A 22,794-nucleotide genomic window follows, 5' to 3' on the forward strand; every position below is an offset into this window, starting at 1 on the left:
ATAGTCAATCGTATCGAATAGTCGATAGCGTGGGCGAGGAGAGCGGGGAACGTTTTACTGTCGTACATATGCTGTCAGGGCAATGTCGCAATCGCTCGGCTTCAAAATACCACTCGCGAAGCAAATTTTAAAGATAGCAAAGACTTAGACATTTGCCTAAGAAATTCATCGCATTTTTCTCTGAAAAGTTGGGTTAAACACTGAATCAAGGCGTTCAAAATGTCAGCCCTATCCTTGTCACAATCATTGAGTTTGAGTCAGATTATTATTATTTTTTCTTTTGCAAAAGTAATAGGGATAGCAACATTGTGGGCCTAAAGTCGTCATTTTATTTCATTTTAAGACTTTCCAAAACCGGAAGCCAAGTTTACACTTACAATATCCGGTAACGGGATATACATATTGTAACGACATTTTACAAAACAGATTTTCATTTGAACAATTTTCTCTGACCTCTTATATGTTCTTCTGATAACATTATATATTTGTGTATTGCTATCAATGAGGTAATAAATTTATTTGTTGTGTATTAGTATTTAGGTCGATGAGTTTGTCCATAGAAAATTCCCGGCTGTCATTATTCGATCAATATTTTTTCTCCAAAACACTTAACTGTTGTTGAAGTTTATATCGCTATCGTTCTGTTTTTCTGAATGCCAATTACTCGACACTTTCTTTCGTACGAAGATAACTCTGATTCAAGAAAACAAAGGCCAGACGTGTTCCCATAATGAAGATGGTTGTGAGACTCACTGTGATTGGTACAATGTAGAATTCGTTATCTTTTGACTGCACCAACCATGATATAGTGATCAGTCCTACATACACAAGCAAAGAAATTGCATGCGGTTCTGGACAAGGCAAAATGTTTAGGGAGATTTCCTTTTGACAACAACCACCTTTGAATTTGCAGGAATGCCTCCATGGCAAATCAACCCAAACTGGCCAGCAAGTACTGTATGGTAGGACCCGCACCGCTTCGTTCATTTAGATCAATGCTCTACTTTTTACCTCTGGGAGCCAGCTGAACAACCACACGTTGAAACACATGTAACCAGCAAATGGTAGAATTCTCGTGAATGTTGGCAATTTCTCGTTTTGGGGTCAGACTTCACCCTACAACCACAGGCAAATTATGAGTGAATAGTCTAAAAATATGACATCATTTTCGAAATTATTAAAAATAATAAATCTTAATTATGAAATAATGATATCACTAAAACGTAGCTGGTATTTAATATCCGGGTTGAGCTTCCTTTCTGCGGAGCAACACTCGATAAAGTCGCTGTACGTGACATGAGTTATGTGTGGTGACCGGCCGAGGCCGGGTGTCCATAACTATAAAAAAGGGAAGGTTGCCACACAGACAGGCTACTCTACACGGCTTTTAAAACATTCTGTTTTACACGCTTCTACCTTTTAAATCGCTGTATCTCCGCTGCATCAAATCTGCATTGTTTGGCCCTTTATAATTGTCACCTTATAAACTTTCGCTATTATAGTTTCTCAAACGCTTGACCCCTGTTCATAGGGACATCCTGAAATCTCAGCTTGAGTCCGATGCCGTTGATTTACTAGCATAAATCATATAGGCTAACATTGAAGAATGTTCAACCAATGGACGCTCAGCAACCTCTGCCTGATGATCCTAATGGCTGTAAGCAGAGGACTCAAACTACCACTTAAGAACGCCTAAACGGATTCAAGTTAGATTTGGTAGCCAGGTACCATATGCTAATGGAAAGACCTGATTAGATTTTGGTTGCAAATTAATGAAGTTATGAAATATCATTTTTTCGTTGTACGGTTTCCTATGGAAACAATAATGACAGTGTCGACATATATCAAGAAATACTGCAAAATATTTCATGAAACTTTTCACCGATGACAATCTCTGAACATTATGATGACATTGTGAGTGGCATGTTAATTATCTGCTTATTTGCAAATTTCATGAACTTTTGTAATTAGTGATATAACTCCGAAATTCCTGCACTACTGTGCGAAAGATGACGTTGCAAACATGTGGCAAAAGTTAAATTTACACATTTACACACAACTGTAATATATAATGAAACACATGAGCATTTTCAGTTCATATCTGGTCAAGTATGTGTCGTGCATCTATGTAAGAAATCTTGCCCGAGTACAGTATACACATATTGACTGGCCATGAGGGCAACAGCATACCCGAGGGAATGTGAGTCACCCCCAAAAACAGATTGTTTTCCTAGGCCGAAGGGAAACAGTCTTTTTTTGGGTGACTCACAGGCCCGAGGGGTTAAAAACGTATGCTGTTGCCCTCACGGCCAGTCAATATGTGTTTATAACACACCTCACCCGCAGTCATGCATAGGAACGTACCATACACAATAAAACTTGTCGCATGTAATATGCTGGAGTGGTTCGGCAAGAAAAAGTTTTTTCCCGGCAGGATCGCAATACTTCTTCAAAACGTTCAATGCACCTTTGATTATCGTTTTCGTCCGTTTCGAGTCCTTGTTGGAAACCAAAGCTTTCGGTTTTCTTCAGAAAGTAGGATAAACCTAGAAATTTATCGACTATCGTTTTGATCGGCCGCAGACGACATCTTTGTTTACATTTCGGTTCTCGCATGCGCCAATAACGTTTTGATGTCAGCGGGCATCATTTTTCGGAACTGAGATATGTGCTATCCGCAGGCAAGGGCCAATTCAAGATGGCTCTCAAGGTTAAAAGTAATGGACCAGTTCAACCAGAGATTTTAGAGCCAGAGGGAGGTAAGTCAGAGAAAAAGTCTACGAAGAAAACAGAAGTGATATTTCTACTCGAAGATGCAACTCAGGATGATCCTCAAGTCTGGTAATAAGAGCTACTAAGTAAGTTCAACTACTAGAAGCTTTTACGCACAACATCATATATGAAACGGTTCATAGATAGTTGTAAGGGGATGAGACGAGTTAAACCACTCACTAAATGCGATATCGCAGTATCGGAGAAGGTATGGATCAACAAACCGCAGCAAACATACGAGATGACTTCCGACATCACATACCGTATTCAAGTCAGAATACTGAGATGTTGTGCCAGAGTTCCAGGTTACAACACTATCTTCATCCCGAGAAAATCTGCCCTTGCAAGACGTATCATTGAGTACAGTCATCCTCAGACATTGCACGTGGCAGTTGCAACTACAATGAGTGAGGTCAGGGAGAAACACTGGATCCCAAAGCTACGATCCATAGTCAAATCTACACTACATGAATGCAGCTACTGTGTGAATTATATTGTGCAAAGGTGTTTAATGCTCCAGCAACATCAGCCCTTGCTAACCTACAGAACATAATTCACAGAACCATTTGATTTGACTGGTGTGGACTTTTCAGGGCCACCCATGTGGAATCACAAAAGCATGAGACCAGTACGGCTTTCATCGCATTGTTTACATGGGCCAGCACTAGAGCTGTGCATCTTCAGCTTTGCAGAGACCTGCCTGAGAGTGAATTAAAGTGTTAGTGGAAGGAGTTTGTTGCACCATAGACTCTCGAGAAAAACTCGAGAGTCTATGGTTGCACGGAGAGGATCACCAAGTGTCATAGAGAGTAACAACGCCAAGGCTTCCATCACAACCAAAATATGGTTATCGATGTTATAAACGGATGAAGATTTGTTCAACTATTTGACTACACATAGTATAATGTGGAAATTCAACATGTCACGTTCTCCATGCTGGGTTGGATTGTTTTAACGACTTATCGACATCATGAAGGGATGTCTGTTGAAAGCAATAGGAAGAGCTCTACTTAAATATGAAGAGCTCGAGGAGGTTCTGCTCGATGTGTATACGTTCATGAACAACCGACCATTGTGCCATATAGAGGACGACTTCGAGCAACTAGTGATCACCCAAACCTGTTCTTGCGATGACAACCAGCACGATTTCTGGAGAACAGCGTCGGTGACATGGATGGCTCAAGAGCTGCGATGAGTATGCGTCTTAAGTACTTCAGATCCTGCAGAGAGAACGTTTGCAAACGTTGGTCAAGTCAGTATCTTCGCGCTTTGCAAGAACGTTGCGGTAAGAGAATCAAGGCCTAGGATCAGGAGAAACCAGGAAAGAACTCTCGATTGTTCTACTTCAAGACACAACTTTGAATCGAGCAAATTGAAAGATATAGGACGGATTGTAGACAACATCGTAGGCAAGAAAGGAGTGACTACAAGATACAAGATCCGTACAGGCAGTGGCTTCGTTAGACATTTTCAGCACAGTCATCACTGTGCATGTACTAGGATTTGTTTGCGCGGACTGTGTTAAAATGGACACGTTTATCACAAAGTTTTGAGTGAAAGTTTGCATCATTATTGAATTTATTCGTGTTACATTGTTGTGATTCTGAGGTTTAATATTCATTACTACCAGATTTACCATCGTACTTCCAGAACCTGTAATGGCCACGCAAATGGATGCAGCGTGCTGTTCTATGCCGTGAGTTGAAATTTAATAACCAATGTTTGTGTTGATCGAGACCTGTCAGTTTCTTCAGTGTCACTGGGAATGGTCGGCGGCGGCCAATTTCCGTAAAAAGTGTTTCAATATGACTTGCTTCAAAATGTCTTGTACAGCACGAATTTCCGTTCACAATTAAAGGCTATTCTACGATCTGGACATACGAACAAACTCTGAAAAGAGGCTGCACTATTTTCCCCATATAATCACTATCAAGAGGGAAGTGTAAGACTAGAATAAAATGACCAACTTTTCTGTCTATAAACAATATGAAAGTGATGAAGGGATAAAACAGGACACATAGGTTTCGTCCATAATTATTGTTCAATTTGATTCGGTAATAAACGTAAGTGACGACTTGCAAGTATATTCAATTAATTGGAAGAAACCACAAACCAGATTTTACCAAATTTTACAAACCACGTTTTACAAAACTGCAATAACTCTTCACATATTTTGTTTAATAAAATCTGCGCCTTTTTCAGCGATCATGATGGTAGGTCCGTTCGCATTACCGGAAGTGAGATGAGGCATTACAGAGGCGTCAACCACACGAACGTTGTCCAGTCCTCGCACTCTGAAAGAAACACGATGAAAGACTTGTGTATGGTAATGATGATTAAATATAAGAGTCTGTCGAAAGCAATAGGAAGAGTCCTACAGAAGTTTAGAGGAAGTTTTGTTCAATGTATAGACATTCATGAACAACCGACCATTGTGCCATATGGAGCCTGGGTCCTGGGCGACTTTGAGTAAGTAGTGATTACCCCAAACCTTTTAGTGTGAGGACAACCAGCACAGTTTGTTTGGGGGGACAGCGCCGGTGACATGGATGACCCAAGAGATGCGATGAGTAACCGTCTTTAGTACTTAGGATCCTGCAGAGAGAACGTTCGCAAATGTTGGTTAAGTGAGTATCTTCATGCTTTGCAGGAACGTTGCAGTAAGAGGATGGAGGCCTAAGAACAAGAGTTATCAGGAAAGAACTCGATTGTTCTACTCAAAGACACAACTAAGAAACGAGCGAATTGGAAGATAGGACGAATTGTAGACAACATCGTAGGAAAAGGTGGCCTGACAAGAGGATACAAGATCCGTACAGGCAATGGCTATGTTGTTGAGAGGCCTCTCCAGTTGGTCTGTGATCTGGAAGTCAGCGGGGCTAATGACGCAACAGGTTTTGGCAGTATAGATGAACCAGAAGGAGCTGATCCTGTGATTAACCAGATGCACATTCCAGCTGATGAAGAGAAAGAACTCAAACTAACCAATATTTGAGACACCCTACTCGGCAGGCAAAGACTGTTGCGGTACATCACCTAGTTGGCGTTGCTGCTAACGAGAATGAGAAGGAGTAGGAAAGCTCGGTATCAAAAGTTTAAGTAACTTTATTAGGGAGAGGGTGTGGAAAACTCTCGACATTATTAGAAGTATTTGCTGTTGTTGTTTATCGTTTTATCATTGTTCCGGAAATTTGGCTAAATATTATATGCAATAGTTATTTTTTTGAACACTTACTGCGCATGACGTACAAACTTTGCTCAACTGAGACTTTTCCATAGTTTGAGCACATCTTTGAGAATCTATGTGCAGGCGACGGCTGAACTTCTCTGATTTGTTTGCGCGTACAGTATTAGTGTTTGTCACAAAGTTATAAGAGACACTTAGCTTCATAATTGAATTTATTCGCCTACGTTTGTTGTTATTCTGAGGTTTAATTCTCATTACTACCAGATTTCTCATCATACTTTGAGAACCCGTAATTGCCATGCACATGGATATGGCGTGCAGTTCTGTGTCGTGTGTTGAAACTTAATAAACATATGTTTATGTTCATCGAGAACTACGACTTTCTTCAATGTCCAGAGGAATGATCGGCGGTTAATTTCTCTGCACTTAATATTCCCTACAAAGTCATTCCATATGACTTGCCTCAAACTGTCTCGTGCAGCACGAATTTCCGGTCACAAGTAAAGGCTATAGTACGATTTGGACATATTAAGTGACTTTGAAAAGAGGTTGAACTGTATTTCCCCGAATAATCACTATCGAGAGGAAAGTGTAAGACTATAAACAATATTCAATTAACCGGAAGAAACCACAAACCAGAAGAATTTTAAATTTTGCAAAACTACAATAACTCTTCACATGTTTTGTTTAATCAAATCTGCGCCTTTTTCAGCAATCATGATGGTCGGTGCGTTTGTATTACCGGAAGTGAGATGAGGCATGACAGACGCGTCCACCACACGAACGTTGTCCAGTCCTCGCACTCTGAAAGAAACACGATGAAAGACTTGTGTATGGTAAATATGATTAAAGATTAGACCAATTTTATTGAATACTGCAAAACGTTCTATCAAATGCTATCTTTCAAACTCGGAGTGATGTTATTTTAATATTAGTGTTCAGTAAAATGTATCGTTTATAATTTGACAGTATAATCAGTTTGGTTCAGTGTAACTTGGGAAAGTCGACTAATCAGGCACATATAGAATTGAACCACAGTGGTAGAGATACATTACCTCAGGGCCGGGTTAACCACAGCTGACGGATCGTCCTCTGCTCCCATCTTACAAGTTCCCGCCGCATGAAGATAAGGGAGAGAAATGTGACGGATGACATGTTCCCAGTATTCATCCGAGTCCATTTCATGGGGACAGTTTGGGAATTGGAAGTAGGCCGGTGTTATCCTACAAGAAAACAGTGTATTTCAATAGGGCTATCGCAGACAAACTTGACTGATATACACTTTGTGTGTCTCTTTTGTATCCTCCTTTAGCTTTAAACCTATCAACGAGCCCATATATGTTTGACAGACCAATACTACTTTTTCGAACTCCCTGTTCATCCAGGTTGGTCTGTTTCAAGTTCTTTTCTTCCCTCAACCAGCTCCCGACATCTCCCACCTTATCCGCGCTACAGTCTATATATAATGAATGCCACCAGGTAAGATTAAATTCAATAATTATCATCAAAAAGACAATTATCTTCTTTTGTGGTAGGAAATGGGTACATACCCTAGCTTTTTCACAGCTTCAGCATTAATCAATTTCTGGGTGACACGCACACCCTAAACGAAAACACAACATTAAAATTTAATTAGACTCTCTTTGCCCAAATATGACACCATGGTAGCCGATATAACTCCGCTGTGAATCTTCATTGAATGTAATCATACCCCAAAGGGCCAACATTGTAACATACCATGTTTGAATCATTAGGCTTAGAGAGAATTCGGCCCCGGTTTTAGCCAATATACATGAAGCCATCTGGAAAATGAATTAATGCTATGGTTTCATTTAATTTGTTGGTTTCATTTAATTTTCATATAATTTGTCTAAAACTGGGGTGGAATATGTGCATGGTCACCAATTTATTCAGTATCAAACAATATGTCGAACAATTTAAGAAGTATCTTGCATCAAACAAAATTCATGAAAAATGGCCGACTTTGTCCCTTTTAATATGCCTAATATTCATAGAACCTTATCAGGACATCCCCAGAAAGCTGCAGAGCAATTTATTCTGACAAAGTATTCTGACAACTCCGGGCCTTAAAATGTTTAACCAAATACAAGAAAATTAGCCCCAAAATAATTACATATGCAAATATCTTCATCATCTTGACCAACCGAGGAAGTCATCCTGAGTGACTAGCATATAAAATGTTCAAAGTTTCGGGGCAGCAGTTTTTGAGAAGAATGCCAAGTCGATGGATAACAACGAACGACAGACGATGTATGACAGTCAATGGATGACTGACGCCACAATTAACCTACCTGGCTTTGACAGCTGATCCAAAGATATGTAATGAACTTAAGAGAATTGTCCATTCATATTGAAAATGAGCTCAATGATGCTAACCTTTATCATCGTTTTGATATCAGACGGGTCCTCGAGGTAGTGAGGATCTATTATTGGATAATCCAGAGGATCACGACTGTGCAATTTCACGTTACCGGTACTTTTAGGATGAAGCAGTCCCAAAAGAAAACTATAGCCTTCTTTGGCATCCATTTCAGCACAGCTTGAGTGTTCAAGAGTCTCACTAAATCTATTGACATAAGATGATCAAAGAGGAGTAAGTACGCTAGGTTATTTAACACCGATTTGACCTTACATTTTCCTAACTTTTCGAGGTAAGTACTATTCACACGGGTTCGAACTCACAACATACGGCAGCCAGTCGCCTAGCAAGGAGGCAACTGACAGAACCACTCGGCCAAATCCCCACTCTCAAATAACAGTGGTTTAATAATCGGGCTTAGTTATTACATTTTCTGACTCCGACCGCTCTACACGTTGTAGAGTTCATGAAGCACTCATGCTCGTACACTAAATATCAAACATCGCACGTACAAACTTTATCGAAGCTATTCATACTAAACCTTTAGCAACAAATATCAGACACTGTATACGAGAAAGTAATTACAGTAAGAGTAATAATCCTGTGAATACTGTTAAAGAAAGTACATGATCAAGTTATAGACAGCCTGTTAGGTTATGTTCTTTGAAACGGGGGAAATCATAGAAATAAAATTATCGATCATGAATTAACAACAAGGGCTAGTTACGACAATTGCCTTCTTCGCAGTACGATGAAATGCAGGATATGTGGATATCATACAAAGTAGTATTTTTGAATATTTGGGTTCATTTAAGAGTTTCAATTCAATTCGAAGGCATTAATTGAACATCTTAAAACATAGTGCCCCCTCTCAAACTCTAAAAGTCGTGTGCGTCCTCGATAGACTTCCGAAAGTGTCTGAATCTGAATATTATTCTGTGTAGTGATGATAGCCAAAAATTACTTACTCATCGCGAAATCTGTAAACAGACTTTTCAAGACCTCGAAATAAATAGTATTCAAAGAAGCCCGTAATCTGCATATCTGGCCATGGAAGTCCTTCCTGTGATTGAAATTATTTGATACGATTAGAAAATTGACAGTTATCATTTGAAGCAGTCATTTCATACCAAATTCCCAACGTTTACCGTAATACAGCTAAACTTACAGATGTAACCAATCTGCCTGATATGTATTTCAGATCTACCATGTCAACTGTCCTCTGAAAATACTCTCGTGAAAAACACTAAATGTCAGAACCCCTAAAGATTGGAGCGCGCCGTAGTGGCGTTATTTTGACCAGTGGTTGCTGGGTATATTGCACTGTATGAAAGTCCATAAGGGACATTTTTGTAAGAAAAAAATAATTATCATCCTGTCCGCACGAGATACTATCTTGTGCGCACGTGAAAGTATATAATGCGCAACAGATAGTATCTCGTGCGAACGAGGACCTATATCGTGGCCACGGGAAAGTATCTTGTGCGTAAACAATAAATTCAAACAGCAAATTAACTTGGTCGCTCACTGATGTTGGAAGGCTGATGTGAACAGTTCGCTTCGTCAGACCAGGGCTGGTATAAATTTTCTGTTTAAGGTGGAGCTGCATGTTGCCAACACACTTATTTTTTACAAAGGAATATTTCTCATCAAAGATGACAAGGAAACCCCTCACACTATGTATTTTCAAAAAGCGGAGAATCTAAAGTTTAGTATGGTAGCAATGGTTTGTGGAGCCGTCATTATTTACGACCTGGGGGTCGGAGGAATGTGAGGGGGTCACTCAAAAAAATGAAAACTTCAAGGGGGTTTGCTCAAAATGTGGAGAGGAAGAAGGGGTTACTCAATTTTTGAGTTGATAAGTTTTGGTTTGCAGGACACCAAAAATTTCAGGTCTTTAAGTTAAAAAGTGGTTTGAAAAAGTCATCGTTAATGACAAAGTCCCCACTGGTTCAATCTGGGAGGTGTTGATCCCAGTTGCTGATAACTTGGTCCACTTTGTTTGTTTTTCTTAATTGGCATACAGGTATTTGAAAAATGCATAGCACAGTAGTGACTTGGAGGCAATATGGTCAGTATAGGCTGCATCTCGAAATTCATCTATGTCAAAGTATCGGAAAACAAATTGTTACACCTATATGTACATTATTGTACATTGTTCTTTTACACAGATTGATTGAAACCGATCTATTTCTACTGTCTGCAAAACACCTCCAGCCATGGAAAATTACCACAAACTGGCCACAAGGTGCCCATATTTGATCATTCTATATTTGGACACAAATTGACATATATACATCCTAGTAAAGAGTCTTTGTTTAAAAAATAATGGAATCTGTTCAAACATGTTGGTAATGGCTCTCGACATGAAAAATGTGACAAAATGAGTGCTTTGCCGTCACATAAATGGGCATATGATGACGCAAATTGACATGCTGTTGTATGTCACACAACACTGGCCTTATGGGCTTATGTCGGCTTTTCGTGACATGGGACGGCACATATCCACGTAATGGCCCTAAACATGGAAACCCATAACAAAATTGCCACCAGATGGCCATATTGGATCGTATCGCTACACCAAACTTGAACGGCATGCATATGTATGTCAGAGTACATTGTCCTTGTACGAAAACTAAATGAAATCGGTTCAGAAGTTGCTGAGGAATAGCTATTTTAGGCGGACTGAAGAGCAGGGCCTTATCCGTTGTTCTCCAGGACTTCATTGCGAGTACTAAAACTCGATAAACGATCAGACTTTGACTATATTTCTTTCTAATTTTCATCATTTCTGTTCTTTAAAAGACAGAACGCCTTACGCTAGCACGAAAATTTCTAATATTTGCGACAATCCAGCCAGTCAAATGACGGTGAAATACCCTGTCAATAATTTTCGGAAATTTCTCTACAGGACGTTTAATGCCAACTGTAACAAACATCTAGGGATATTTTCACACCATTCCACTATAACACGATTAGAACTAATGCGAAATATCTTCATATTTTTTCAACTTCTAAAAAGTGTTAGGTGCCCTTTAGCTGAATGTTGCAATATTACAAATTACTCATAGAAACAAGTGTATTACTTGAAAAGCAGATGAGCTTACATTTGTAGATTAAACCGACATTACTTCACCATACAATTATCTCAAATTATTTCCAATCTTGTTCTATAAAAGCAAAGCAGCTCTACCTTTCCCTCGTCAGTTTACCTTATCGTCGAGGGAAATCCCAGCCGGCCAGTTTAACAAAACACGATGGAAATTTTACTCAGAAAAACCTGTTCTTCCATTTAGTTTAGTACGGCTAATATTGTGCATAAGAAACGAACCCTTCATCTTCAGTTGAAGCCTTACCTCGGTCTTGACAAATCCATCTACCATAGCCTTCTCAGTATCCTGAGAGAACAAGTAACCAAAATTTGAAGTCAGTAAATTTTTTACTTCTTTCTTTTCATTGGACGCTTAAAATATGAGCTATTCCATTGTAAACCAACGTTACCATAATAAAATGTGAAATAATTTCTGCGTTTTAGTTTCTCACTTTGTTACTTCAACGAGAGAAGTCGAAATTGACCATTAAACGGGAACTAACAACAAATGTTAAATTGTGTTAGGATTCTATATCTGAGTGAGTGTCTGACCTGTAAGTAGGTAGGTAGGTACATGTAGATAGGTAGGTAGGTAGCTACGTAGGTAGGTAGGTAGGTAGGTAGGTATGTACATATACATGCAAGAAACAACAGAAACCATTCGACAAGGCTTGCCTAAAGCGCAAGTGTAGCCAACACAGGGCTATACTTTGCTTGCTGTTGTTCCTGAATATTTCATTCCTTGCCTGTTTCAAACGGGCACCAACAACAGTAATAATGATTTTGTTGCATTTATGTATCCATGTACGTAAACGCATGCATATGTACGAGCGCATTACGGAAGGACATGCGTACATATCGCATAAGTATAGGGATATAGCCACTGTAGTATTTTAGAGTGTATATAGATATTTCATATACACACTGTTGGACACATTGACTGTTAGATCGATTTCGATTGATTTAAACATGAACTTATATTTTCTAAGGTTATGTTAGGAAATCACATTAGGGCAACTTCGTTATCTTTACATATGTTCACAACCGTACAATCATTAACATACCTGAGAAAGGGCTCTATCACTGGCATTGCATCGTATAATAGTCATGATGTGATCCTGTAACAAAATATAGACGAAGACAACCTATCTTAATTTTCAATGAACTGTGAAATATAATTCTTCATTGTATGCCGTGTAAATGAAAGAGAGACAATAACATATATACACAATTAAATAACTCAGGCACGCATGTGTGAAGGTAGGTAGGTAGGTAGGTAGGTATGTCGGTAGGTCGGTAGGTAGGTAGGTAGGTAGGTAGGTAGGTAGGTAGGTAGGTAGGTAGGTAGGTGTGTATGTTTGGATGGTTGGATGGATGGAGGGATGCATGCATGCATGCATGCATACATGCACGCATAGTTGTCTGCCTGCCTGCATGGCTGCCTACCTGCGTGCATGCCTGTATGCATGCACGCATACTTGCCTGTTTGCCTGCTTGTCTGTCTCTCTGTCTGTGTGTCTGTCTGTCTGTCTCTGTCTGTCTTTATGTATGTATGTATGTATGTATGTATGTATGTATGTATGTATGTATGTATGTATGTATGTATGTATGTATGTATGTATGTATGTATGAATGAGTGTATGTTTGGATGTATATTTGTATGTGTGTTTGTTCGTTTGATTTTTTGTTTGTTTGTTTGTAAAATTGTGTAAGATTACTTTTCATCTTTCGAAAAGGTGGAGCGTAATCTTATCTTATTTTTTATTTTTGTCTGTATCTTCTTGACATCTTTTCACCTGATGTCGATTTTACCGACTCGATTAGCAACACAAAACTTACAGTCAGAATATCTTCAACTACTGTTACCGAACCACGCTCCGAAAAATACTGGGACCATCTGCAGAACTCTGAGCATTCAAAACGTACGGTTGGTGATTTTCTGACCTTGAAATTTTCGTAAGGTGACTTGATACATGTTCAATGAGGCCATAGTAAGCTAAGTCTTTGTTTAATATTTACGAAAGGAAGGCGGAAAACAGGTCGAAGACACGTAGAAACAAACACCCAGAGACAGACATACAAATAACAATGTTGATTTGCCTAATTCTACAGTTTTCAACATTGCATGATGTGTTTTCAAGGACATTTAAAGTTTCGTCTGAAATGGACTGATACATATTTTGTTTGATGCCTATGGGCCAACGTTTACCTGCAAGTTTTCACCGACTGGGAGGTCACACAGCATGGATATTCCTAGTGATTCCAGATGATCCCTTGGACCTATGCCTGATAACATCAGGAGCTGTTATGGGAATTTTAAGTTAAAAATGTCCGATGAAAAACTGTGGACAACGAATTTCTACGAAGAAGATCAAATGAGAGCTCAAAAATGTAATACATCCCTTGGAATAGATCTGACATTGACACCACACTTACTGAGAGAGTAAGAAGTCCCAGGCCAGTCATACGGCGAAATGACTGGCTAAAATGCCAGTCATTTGATGACATTGTTAACAGTTTGGTGATTAACTTTGCTGATAGCATGGCCCCTGTAAACTGGACGTTGGGTCTCCCCTGTTGTGATGTAAAATACAAGATACCACTTTTATACATTAAAGCCTGTACTCAATAATTAGTTTATTGAAGCAATCAATCTTTTATGGGATCACTGCTGTTAGTGTCATACAAACATGTATTCCATACAGACAGTGTGTTTTGGGGAATTGAAATCAGCTACACTGTTTTCCGTAAACCTAAAGAGACACTGTGAACTCAGCAATTCCCTTGTAAAACGGATGTTTGCCTACATAACAAAGAAAAATAATTTTGGTCTACAGACAATAGTCTGTAAGTTACAATGACATTAGTTTTTTCCCTTGGTTATTGTCTAGATATGACAAATAAATTGACAGTTGTGTTTTGCATGGTAATATTATCTCAATCTTGAACACAGGGTGCCTATCGTAAACTCTCATTTATAACCCTCGGTAGCAACGGGGAAGCCCAATGTCCAGTCTTACAGTGGCCATGCGATCAGCAAAGTTAATCACCAAACTGTTTACAACTTCATCAAACGACTGGCTGCTTTGCTATAGTCATTTCATCATACGAGTTGCCTTAGACTTCTTACTCTCTCTGTAATGTGATATGACGCTTGCACTGGTGCGTTTGTGCTCCCAAAAATGAAAATTGTATCATCCATCCTTCCGTAGTCTTACCACTTCCGCTTATCTTTCCATCCGCACGTTTTTAGACGCTGTGCAATTCGAGATTTTGATCACATTATAATCAGGGGATGTTGACTATTTCACGATCATGGACATTTAAAGAATTATTGTACTAATTCCTACAACTGACCGTAAATTGAGCTTATTAAGTAATACCTGTGGTGATCCTATGGATCCCGCTGATAGAATGACCTCCTTGCGCACATGGACTGTGTCTTTCTCGTCATTTTTCAGAATTTCCACGGATGTCGCCCTTTTGTCCTCAAACACGATCTTAAATTTTATAAGAAATGCAAACACAAACACTGAGAAAATGATAATAATCAAGAGAGTAGATTCATTGAGAGCTCAAGAGCTCTGATGATAATTAAAAGAAATAAGGTAGCTACGAACAAGAAATATGCTGTTCGATTCTTGCTAGTTTTCGTTGTTCATAAAAGTTAGTGTATGCTGCCTAGTCGTTCCAGCAGCCCAAGCTCACAGCATCGTACACGATTAGTCTACTGTCTATTAACTGCAGATTCATCTTCACGGCTTGCTAATAGCTTACTTTGGTTGCGAGAGCATCAGTCCAGATTTTCAAATTTGCTCTTCCCCTTACGTCCTGGTTTAGGAAAGCAACGGATGTACTGCAGCGTTTTCCGTCCTTCATTGTGTACTGCGCGCACCCAAAACTGACCTGCGTAAAATCAGTGAACAGATTAATGTATATTCTGGAATATGGAGGCGTTAAACAAATATCGCCTGTCAATGAGATATATATAGTGTTTGTGTGTATTGTTCCAGAAAATGTTTGTGCTATGTACGGCTCACACTGGGTTCACAGACTCGTCTTCTCCTTCATTCAAACAGCTGGGTCTTCTTCAGAAACTTCTCATTTTTAATTGTTTAACGATAACTCTCTTTATGCCGTGAAACGGAAACTGCTGATGAATTTCCATCAGCTGAGGTTTTCAGGTGCTTAAGTTTCGAACAGTTTGTCAAATTATCTAACATCTGTTCAAGAAAGCTTTTAAAGAATGCCTTCTTGGTGAAATTTTTAAAAAAATGAATAAAATGCATATTCTTCATCGTTAAATTGCTTTGTCATTGCCTTTTATTACACCAATATTCTTCATTTAGATCTTCTGTCTTTTAATGCATATGTAGTCCGAGGTGAAGTTAAAACAGCAAAAAAATATTTTTGGTCTCTTTCACTTTGCTCTATTAAATTAATGTATCATATACATCTTCATATTGTATTATATTATATTATATTATATTATATTATATTATATTATATTATATTATATTATATTATATTATATTATATTATATTATATTATATTATATTATAATATTATGATATATAGTATAGTATAGTATAGTATAGTATATTATAGTATATTATAGTATGATTTATGTTATGTCATGTTATGTTATGTTATATTATATAATATCATATCATATCATATTATATTATATTATATTATATTATATCATATTATATTATATTATATTATATTATATTATATTATATTATATTATATTATATTATAGTATAGTATATTATATTATAGTTTATTATAGTATATTATAGTATATTATATTATATTATAGAAAAGTATAGTATAGTATAGCATAGTATAGTATAGTATATTATAGTATCTTATATTATGATTTATGTTATGTCATGTTATGTTATGTTATATTATATAACATCATATCATATCATATCATATTATATTATATTATATTATATTATATTATATTATATTATATTATATTATATTATATTATATTATATTATATCATATTATATTATATTATATTATATTACATTATAGTATAGTATATTATATTATATTATATTATATTATATTATGTTATATCACATCATATCATATAATAATTTTCTATATTTATTGTCCATGATGTAATTGTCTCCCTCATTAAAGTAGAAATAAATGAATAGATGATTGATTATATTTCATGTGTCTTTAAGAGTCCGTGTCAGGAAAGGAGACGCATGCAGAGACAGACTGCGACACAGAGATCTCTGTGTCATTTACCTTCGATAAAACGACATAATAGACCTTAATTTCATGTCCCACATAAAATTTGAGACAGGAAAACCAGCTTCAATTACATCTATATACCTCGGTCATGCTTGCTCTCTTACCGGATCAGCGCAGTTGCTGACATCTTGTATCTTGAATCCTATTTCACTCGCTGAAAATGTCACACAAAAAGACGAAATCAATCGACTTTTCCCGAGTACAAAGAGGAAGTGCGTATGTTGAAACTTTAAAGTCGACAACAATGATATTTTTGGCATCACTGTAGACATTCAAAATTGGGATTTACAAGATTCTGAAAAAGGTAGGACTGAGAAAATATCCGGTCTATATGGTTGGGTCTATGGTATAAGCTGCAAGTGCACGTCAACATTTTCTGAGGGGTAAATTTTTAATTATTCACCATGAAAAGTACTCTATGACAAGCACTTATGTCTATACTATGCGGAAGGTGTGCCATCAAAATGTCTGGAAAACAAACAAGCCCATGTAGCGAGACCAAAGAAATGTTATGTTTACTCTATGTAACAAAGACATTTAACAACTGTAAAGCCATTTACACGTAAGATCACCTCTGAGCGACACAATTGATGGGTGTACTCTATATATTACCTCCCTCCAGTACGGTTTCGGCGAATTTGCTCTTAGTTGAGCCGCTAGATATGGTCAGCAACCCTCCTTTAGAATGATAACCAGATTCGACGTGACTTTCACTGTAAATAAAAATGATACAACATTACAGCGAGCCCTGAATATTTGATATATGAAGTGAAGTCTGACATTTATGATTGAAGCAACAACATAATTAAAGATATCAAAAAAGCCAGTGTGCCGGCCATAAGAAGAATGTCTTAACCTCTTGCGTTTGGTTATCGTAGCACACTAATTTTCAAAATTCCTCTGTAGTTAATTGGAAAAGTGACAATCTTCTCCTCTTCAAACTTTTTATACCGATTTCTTTCGTCCTGTGGAAACTCACCTCGTGTTGTTTTCTGATTTCAGAAAATACGGCAACACTTTATCATAGCTCCATCCTTCAGCTCCAAGTCGTTCCCAGGAATCAAAGTCTTCCTTCGCACCTCTCACATACTTAAGCATATTAATACTGCTGGATCCTCCGACAACCTGGGCAGACATTTATTTATCTTTTTGGATGGTTAACCCTTTGAGCGCCAAAGTCTCTTTTAGTCACCTTCACAGCAAATATTTTCTGATTTTTGCCAAAATTTTGGTAAAAAACTGTAGCCGATGAAATGTGATGTCCATTTGGCCCAAAATTATGAAAAATTTTACGGAAAAATTCACTAAAATTGGTAAAACATGCATGAAAATTTTGGTGGGAAAACTACAGCAGTCAAAGGGTTAATCATAAAAGATCATTAAAATTCCACACGAAACAGAGGCTTTTAGAAGAGGAACGTGTGAGAAGCATATTCTACATAAAAATGGACTTGATTTTAAAATGCAGTCTTACAGGGACAAAGCGGCTCATTTTTACCCTTTTTGTGAATTTTGTGTGATATGAAAATTTGTTTGTGTTGTTTGACTTTGTGATACATGCTGAAATATCTATCAAATGTGTACAACTTTAACTCGACTTGCAGCCAGACAAGATTAAACACTCTGTGAAACATATTCCGGTCTATACTGTAAAATCAAGTACCGTGCACAACTATTACCCTTGCATATACTGAACATATACTGTTATACGGAAGTTTGGACCTCGTCCCAGGCAAGCTTTCGTGACGAAATATGATAGGCGCTGTCCTTTCAAACAGATAAGAAAAGAAGCTTTTTCTTAACTAGTGGAAACGTTTTTTTGGAATAGGAAAGCACGTCGGAAAAAGAAATGTCCGTCTTGCCAAGAAGTCACAAACAAAATCATCTGGCAAAGGGGTAATTTTTGACACTTTTGCAGTTATGTACCGTGGTCTTTTTGTACACTGAGTGACTTTATGCATAGACAGTAGAGGGGGTAACCTCTACTGTCTATGCTTTATGCAAGTATTCAACGTTTTCTTGATATCACAAAAAGTTAAAAAATGAAGAGCGACATTATCCCTAACGTAAGACAAAATTGCCATTGTGAGAAATTTTTGATCAAAGTTAAGCCGAATTCATGAACATGATTTGTTAAGATTTTGGGTTCTAGAAGCCATGTTTACCCCAAAATTTGTTGAAAGCGCAATTTTGTCCTGAGTGAGACAGCTTCCTTTCAATCAGTACCACTTCTCGCTTCCAAAAGCTTCATCATTAAAAAATTCTTGTTAAGGCCACCTGCATGCATAATTATCTCCTACTGTAAAATAGTTCAATGGGATGAACCTTTCTCCAAACGGTGCTTAGTTTTGGCATAAAGTCATACAAGTAGAACGTTTAAATTGTCAAAGAAATTTAATCCTTCTGCAATCATCAAAATTAGTCGAAGCTATGCGTGAACACCTGACTGAAAAAATAATACAGCGCTGAAATACGTCTTATCCAAGAAGATTTGACACGCCTTTCTTTATGAAATGCATTTTTGGTAATAAATGTAAAGCGAAATATAAAGTTACTACACATTGTAAATAAAGACACTGTGTAGTAATTCTTACCATAGACTGAACATGTGCAACGGTGTCATTTGTAATTTTTGCATAGATTATAAATTAGATGTGGGTTTCCAGAGGGTTGTTTACGTAAGCAGAGATTACAATGTGTTAAATATGACTTTATTAATCATAATCATAATTTAGTAAAAATCATAATTATAATATGCTCAACTGGAATCCGGTAATCTGATAGGCTGAATCCGCGCTGCGTAACATTTTCGACCTAGCGCAATTTCGAACTTCAGCTTGAAAACTCAAGGCGAGATAATGTCGAACAAGTGTACGGCTTGAGATTTATTTTGATTATTAAATTTTAAGCGGATGCAGCACGATGAACCTAGAAATGAAGAGTTAGTTTATAAGCAGCGACGGCGATGTAACAACAGCATAATTTTCTAAGTTTTTTGAGCGTTTTTTCAAGTAAAATTCTTAAAAGTTCGATGTGTAATCTTAACTTTACCATTTTATAATGAGGTTATAAACGGTACGCTCAGCTATTCGATTGCGGATATTAGACCTCTGGGAAGAAAATTCGCTTCGATCGGTGATTATTTCCCGCCAAATATACTGAATTTCACTCCAGAGGTCTTATATTTGCGACCACTGGACCATGCCGTGACCAAATACCGTCGCTTGCCGTTTATAACCTCTTATTATAATATGCTTACAAACCTGCACTCAGGTATTTGGTTGCGAATTATAATCTCATTATAATATGCGAAACTTAAAATCGAGTGGACAATGTCGTTACTTAGGGTCGAAATTGATACGGTAGTTCAGGAGCTCCCAGCCTCACACAAACTCTAAAAAGAACGTCTCAGAACGTGCATGCGTGCACAGTTGATTTCATAAAATACGGTAACGCAACGCATCGATATCGCGATTAGACATCGAACTGGAAGAATTCTACTTGAAAAAAAGCTCAAAACTGTTAAATATTATGTTGTTGTTGCATAGCCTTCGCTGCTTACACATACTCTTCATGTGGGTTCGCCGAACTGCACTAGACTTAAATTTAAAAATCAAAATCAATTTCAAGCCATAGACTTGTTCGACATTATGGCGCGTTTTGAAACGTTCTTTTTGAGAGTTTGTGTTTAGGCGAGGTACCTGAACCGTCGTTCAAACTTCGGTCCTAAATAACAATATTGGCCACTTGTATTTATCGTAAGCATATTATAATTAGAGGTTATAAACGACAAGCGAGGGTATTTGGTTGCGGATATAAGACCTCTTGGGTGAAAGTTAGCATAACTGGCGGGAAATAATCACCGACATTGCTTGTAAATAAAATGATAATTATTCTAAAACATTCATAATAATAATTTACTGATAGTTATAATTCATGTTTGATCATAATAGGAAAATTCAACACAAATAATGCCTAATTGGCCTGTGCAATTTAAGACTTATTTGCATTCTCTCATTTTCGTTCTCTTATGAAGTCATTTGACCTATCTACTTCTAAAGATTACTCATATGACCTTGATTTTGCTTTTCATGCCCATATGATTCTGCTCCCAACGTTTCGTGTGACAAATTTTAGCCGCCTTACCTTTCCTTTGTTCCAATTTGAGCGTTGATCGTTCATAGCAAGGCAAGCGTGTTTCTGTGGAACAGTCTGCAAAATGAGAGCGAATACGATTCACTGTCAGACAAAACTTTCTCAAATGCCATTCACAATACTCTGACCTGACGTTGATTATTGAGAGGACTCAGGATTGCAAGGCAGATGATGGCTCTTTTTACTTTATTACTCTTCATAGCAAGTGCATCATATGGGCCATGGAAGGGGCTCCCTAAAAGAATGCCTTACCTGATATGACCAGTCGATCTCTGAGTTCAAAAGACATCTCACCATCGCTGGAACATGAATTTCCGCCTTGGTATCATCAGGGCCAGCCTCCAACAGTAGAACACTAATGTTCTCGTCCTCTGACAGCCGGTTCGCGAGAACACAACCTGCACTGCCAGCGCCAATAATAACATAATCATAGACGTTGGTTTCTTTATTAGCAGCCATGTTGAATGACTTTCTAAATATGAGCGACCTATTTGCATGCATGGGTATTCTTTTAAAGGTCAGGCACTGACGACCGATGACACACAGGCACTATACAAACACTGCGACCTTGGATGATGTCAGCAAGGTCAATTTTCTCGCAGGGACCGTCTCACTGATGTGTGCAAGTATTGCAAGTATGTTTCTCTTACAATCTTTATGCAGTGCTGAATTTTTGCTGTACGGTTTACCTGTAAATATTTCAGTACAACAGCTTGAACGGTTTTTTTTCCGTCTGACCTGACAGCTGTATGTACGCTTATTGTTGAATGGGTCAGTGACGACTGAGCTTTTGTCCCATACTTCGGTTTATCTTGACAAGCTGTGTAGGCCAAGGTATAAAGAGACAGTGCAAAGTTCATGACATTTAGCAAGTCATGATTCAATTTAAACGTGAATGCTTATTTCGTAACGTTGTTTACTGTTTCCAGAACAGTGGTCGAAAAATATGCAGTTACCCATGCAGCTGATTACGATAAATTGTTTATAATGCGGAGTTCATAATAATAATAAGTGTTCATCGAACTTTTAGGGTAACTTAACCTCAGTATAGTCTATGTGTGGATGACGTCCACTATAGCTAACTCCGATCATCACTTTCCATTGATGACCTAATTATTCCATTATGTGTTGAATGAGTAGGTGCACTGCGTTAATAACCACTCTACCATGCCTGTGCTCGCCCTGACAATGGCGTCAAATGGATTAACAACATTGGTTATTGTCTCTTGATAAAAGTTAAGAACTTATAACCTGAATCAGAAATTGATAGTATGATAACCTATCATACATTTTTCCCCAATATTTTTCTTTTCGTTCAGCAAGGGAATATATGACGGTGTCGCCAGCCGTCTTCGACTTATGGTAGTAAGGACATTACGTCATTAGTATTTTCCAACTAAACGAAGAATAATATACTTATCATGTGCACTAGCGAACAATTCGTTATTTTCGCAAAATAAATTTAATTTTCTTACACGATTCCGTCTTTGAACTTTTGGAATACTTATGGAATAAAATCAATACGCCGTGGGCGTAGTCAATCGCATCCATTCGTCAATCTCGCGGACAAAGAGAGCGGGAAACGTAGTAGTCATATGTGGTCGGGCAGATGCCGCAATCGTTCGGCCTACAAGTAGTCGCGAAACAAGATTTCAAAGAGAGCAAAGACTTAGACATTTGCCTGAGAAATTTCTCCCATTTTTATCTGATAAGCAGGGTGAAACACTGAATCAAGGCGTTCAAAACGTTAGCCCTATGCTTGTCATACTCACTGAGTTTGAGTCAGATTATTTCTTTCTTTATTGTGGGCATACAGTCGTCATTACATTTCAAACCCAAACCGAAGCCGAGTTTATACTTAAAAAATTCGGTAACGGGATATACATATTGTAACGACACTTTACAAAACAGACTGTCATTATCGA

General features: G+C 37.8%; 1 protein-coding gene across 2 annotated transcripts; it reads right to left on the reverse strand.

The window, feature by feature from the left end:
• Positions 1 to 4,666: 4,666 nt before the first annotated feature.
• Positions 4,667 to 21,370, reverse strand: LOC139120438 (alcohol dehydrogenase [acceptor]-like). Of its 2 annotated transcripts, none has more exons than XM_070684841.1 (15): positions 21,122 to 21,370; positions 20,861 to 20,926; positions 17,694 to 17,839; positions 17,327 to 17,427; positions 16,819 to 16,868; positions 15,208 to 15,336; positions 14,814 to 14,930; positions 13,640 to 13,732; positions 12,495 to 12,548; positions 11,696 to 11,737; positions 9,308 to 9,402; positions 8,357 to 8,546; positions 7,510 to 7,562; positions 7,015 to 7,182; positions 4,667 to 5,066 (listed from the first exon to the last, which is right to left on the reverse strand). In XM_070684841.1, exons 1-15 carry the CDS (start codon positions 21,368 to 21,370, stop codon positions 4,937 to 4,939), a joined length of 1,683 nt encoding a protein of 560 aa, XP_070540942.1. In that variant the 3' UTR covers positions 4,667 to 4,936. The 2 variants fall into 2 exon arrangements, with proteins under 2 accessions (XP_070540942.1, XP_070540943.1); XM_070684842.1 differs by lacking the exon at positions 4,667 to 5,066 and adding an exon at positions 5,943 to 6,763 and having other exon boundaries at positions 21,122 to 21,369.
• Positions 21,371 to 22,794: the final 1,424 nt, after the last annotated feature.

Source organism: Ptychodera flava, chromosome 20, assembly GCF_041260155.1.
Source record: "Ptychodera flava strain L36383 chromosome 20, AS_Pfla_20210202, whole genome shotgun sequence".
NCBI classification, from domain to species: domain Eukaryota; kingdom Metazoa; phylum Hemichordata; class Enteropneusta; family Ptychoderidae; genus Ptychodera; species Ptychodera flava.